Consider the following 619-nt stretch of genomic DNA (forward strand, 5'->3'; position numbering starts at 1 on the left):
TTGTCTGATCATTTTGGTTTTCGTTCTCTGACGGTCAGTTTTGTTTCTCTGTTTACACTTCAAATCGTCCTTAGCTGGCGCCTCAAGCAACGAGTAACATAGTATTAAAATATTACTATATCCACAGCAACCCAATTGTCCAGACACAGCGATCCTCGTACGTGCTTTGGATCGGATCCACGGACGTGTACAGACCTTCTTGAAGACCTATACGAATGCGGTACATTCTATGGGAGTGCACGAGACACATACAGATTCAACTGGCGAATTGGCTTTGTCATCCAATAGCACTGATGATGAGCAGGACGTTCTCAAACCGACCACAACTGAGACTTTCGGTGACCGAACAAAGAAGCTGTGCACCCGATTCGCAGGTCTAATGTCCAATCTTGTGAACACCGTATCATTGGCACGCATGGATTATTATCTATCTCTGGTATGCCAAGGTGCCAGTGAATGTATCACTGAGGCACGTCAACAGTTGATCAATCCTGGTCTTCCCTTAGGAGTGGCAGGAGCAGATGCTCCAGGTCACCTCGTCACGTGAGTTGGCTGTGATTCATTCATTTGTTAGCTCGTGTATTTCTTCAGACACCCGTGTAAGAAACAAGCCTTTTTT

The 619-nt window shown here is 45.7% G+C and overlaps 1 protein-coding gene across 1 annotated transcript; it reads left to right on the forward strand.

The window, feature by feature from the left end:
• Nucleotides 1-229: 229 nt before the first annotated feature.
• On the forward strand, nucleotides 230-547 carry T265_12343 (hypothetical protein; the record flags this gene model as incomplete). Its single annotated transcript, XM_009179789.1, has 1 exon — nucleotides 230-547. One exon carries the CDS (start codon nucleotides 230-232, stop codon nucleotides 545-547), a length of 318 nt encoding a protein of 105 aa, XP_009178053.1.
• Between the last annotated feature and the right edge of the window lie 72 nt (nucleotides 548-619).

This window comes from Opisthorchis viverrini (genome assembly GCF_000715545.1).
Source record: "Opisthorchis viverrini unplaced genomic scaffold opera_v5_8020, whole genome shotgun sequence".
Taxonomy (NCBI): Eukaryota; Metazoa; Platyhelminthes; class Trematoda; order Opisthorchiida; family Opisthorchiidae; genus Opisthorchis; species Opisthorchis viverrini.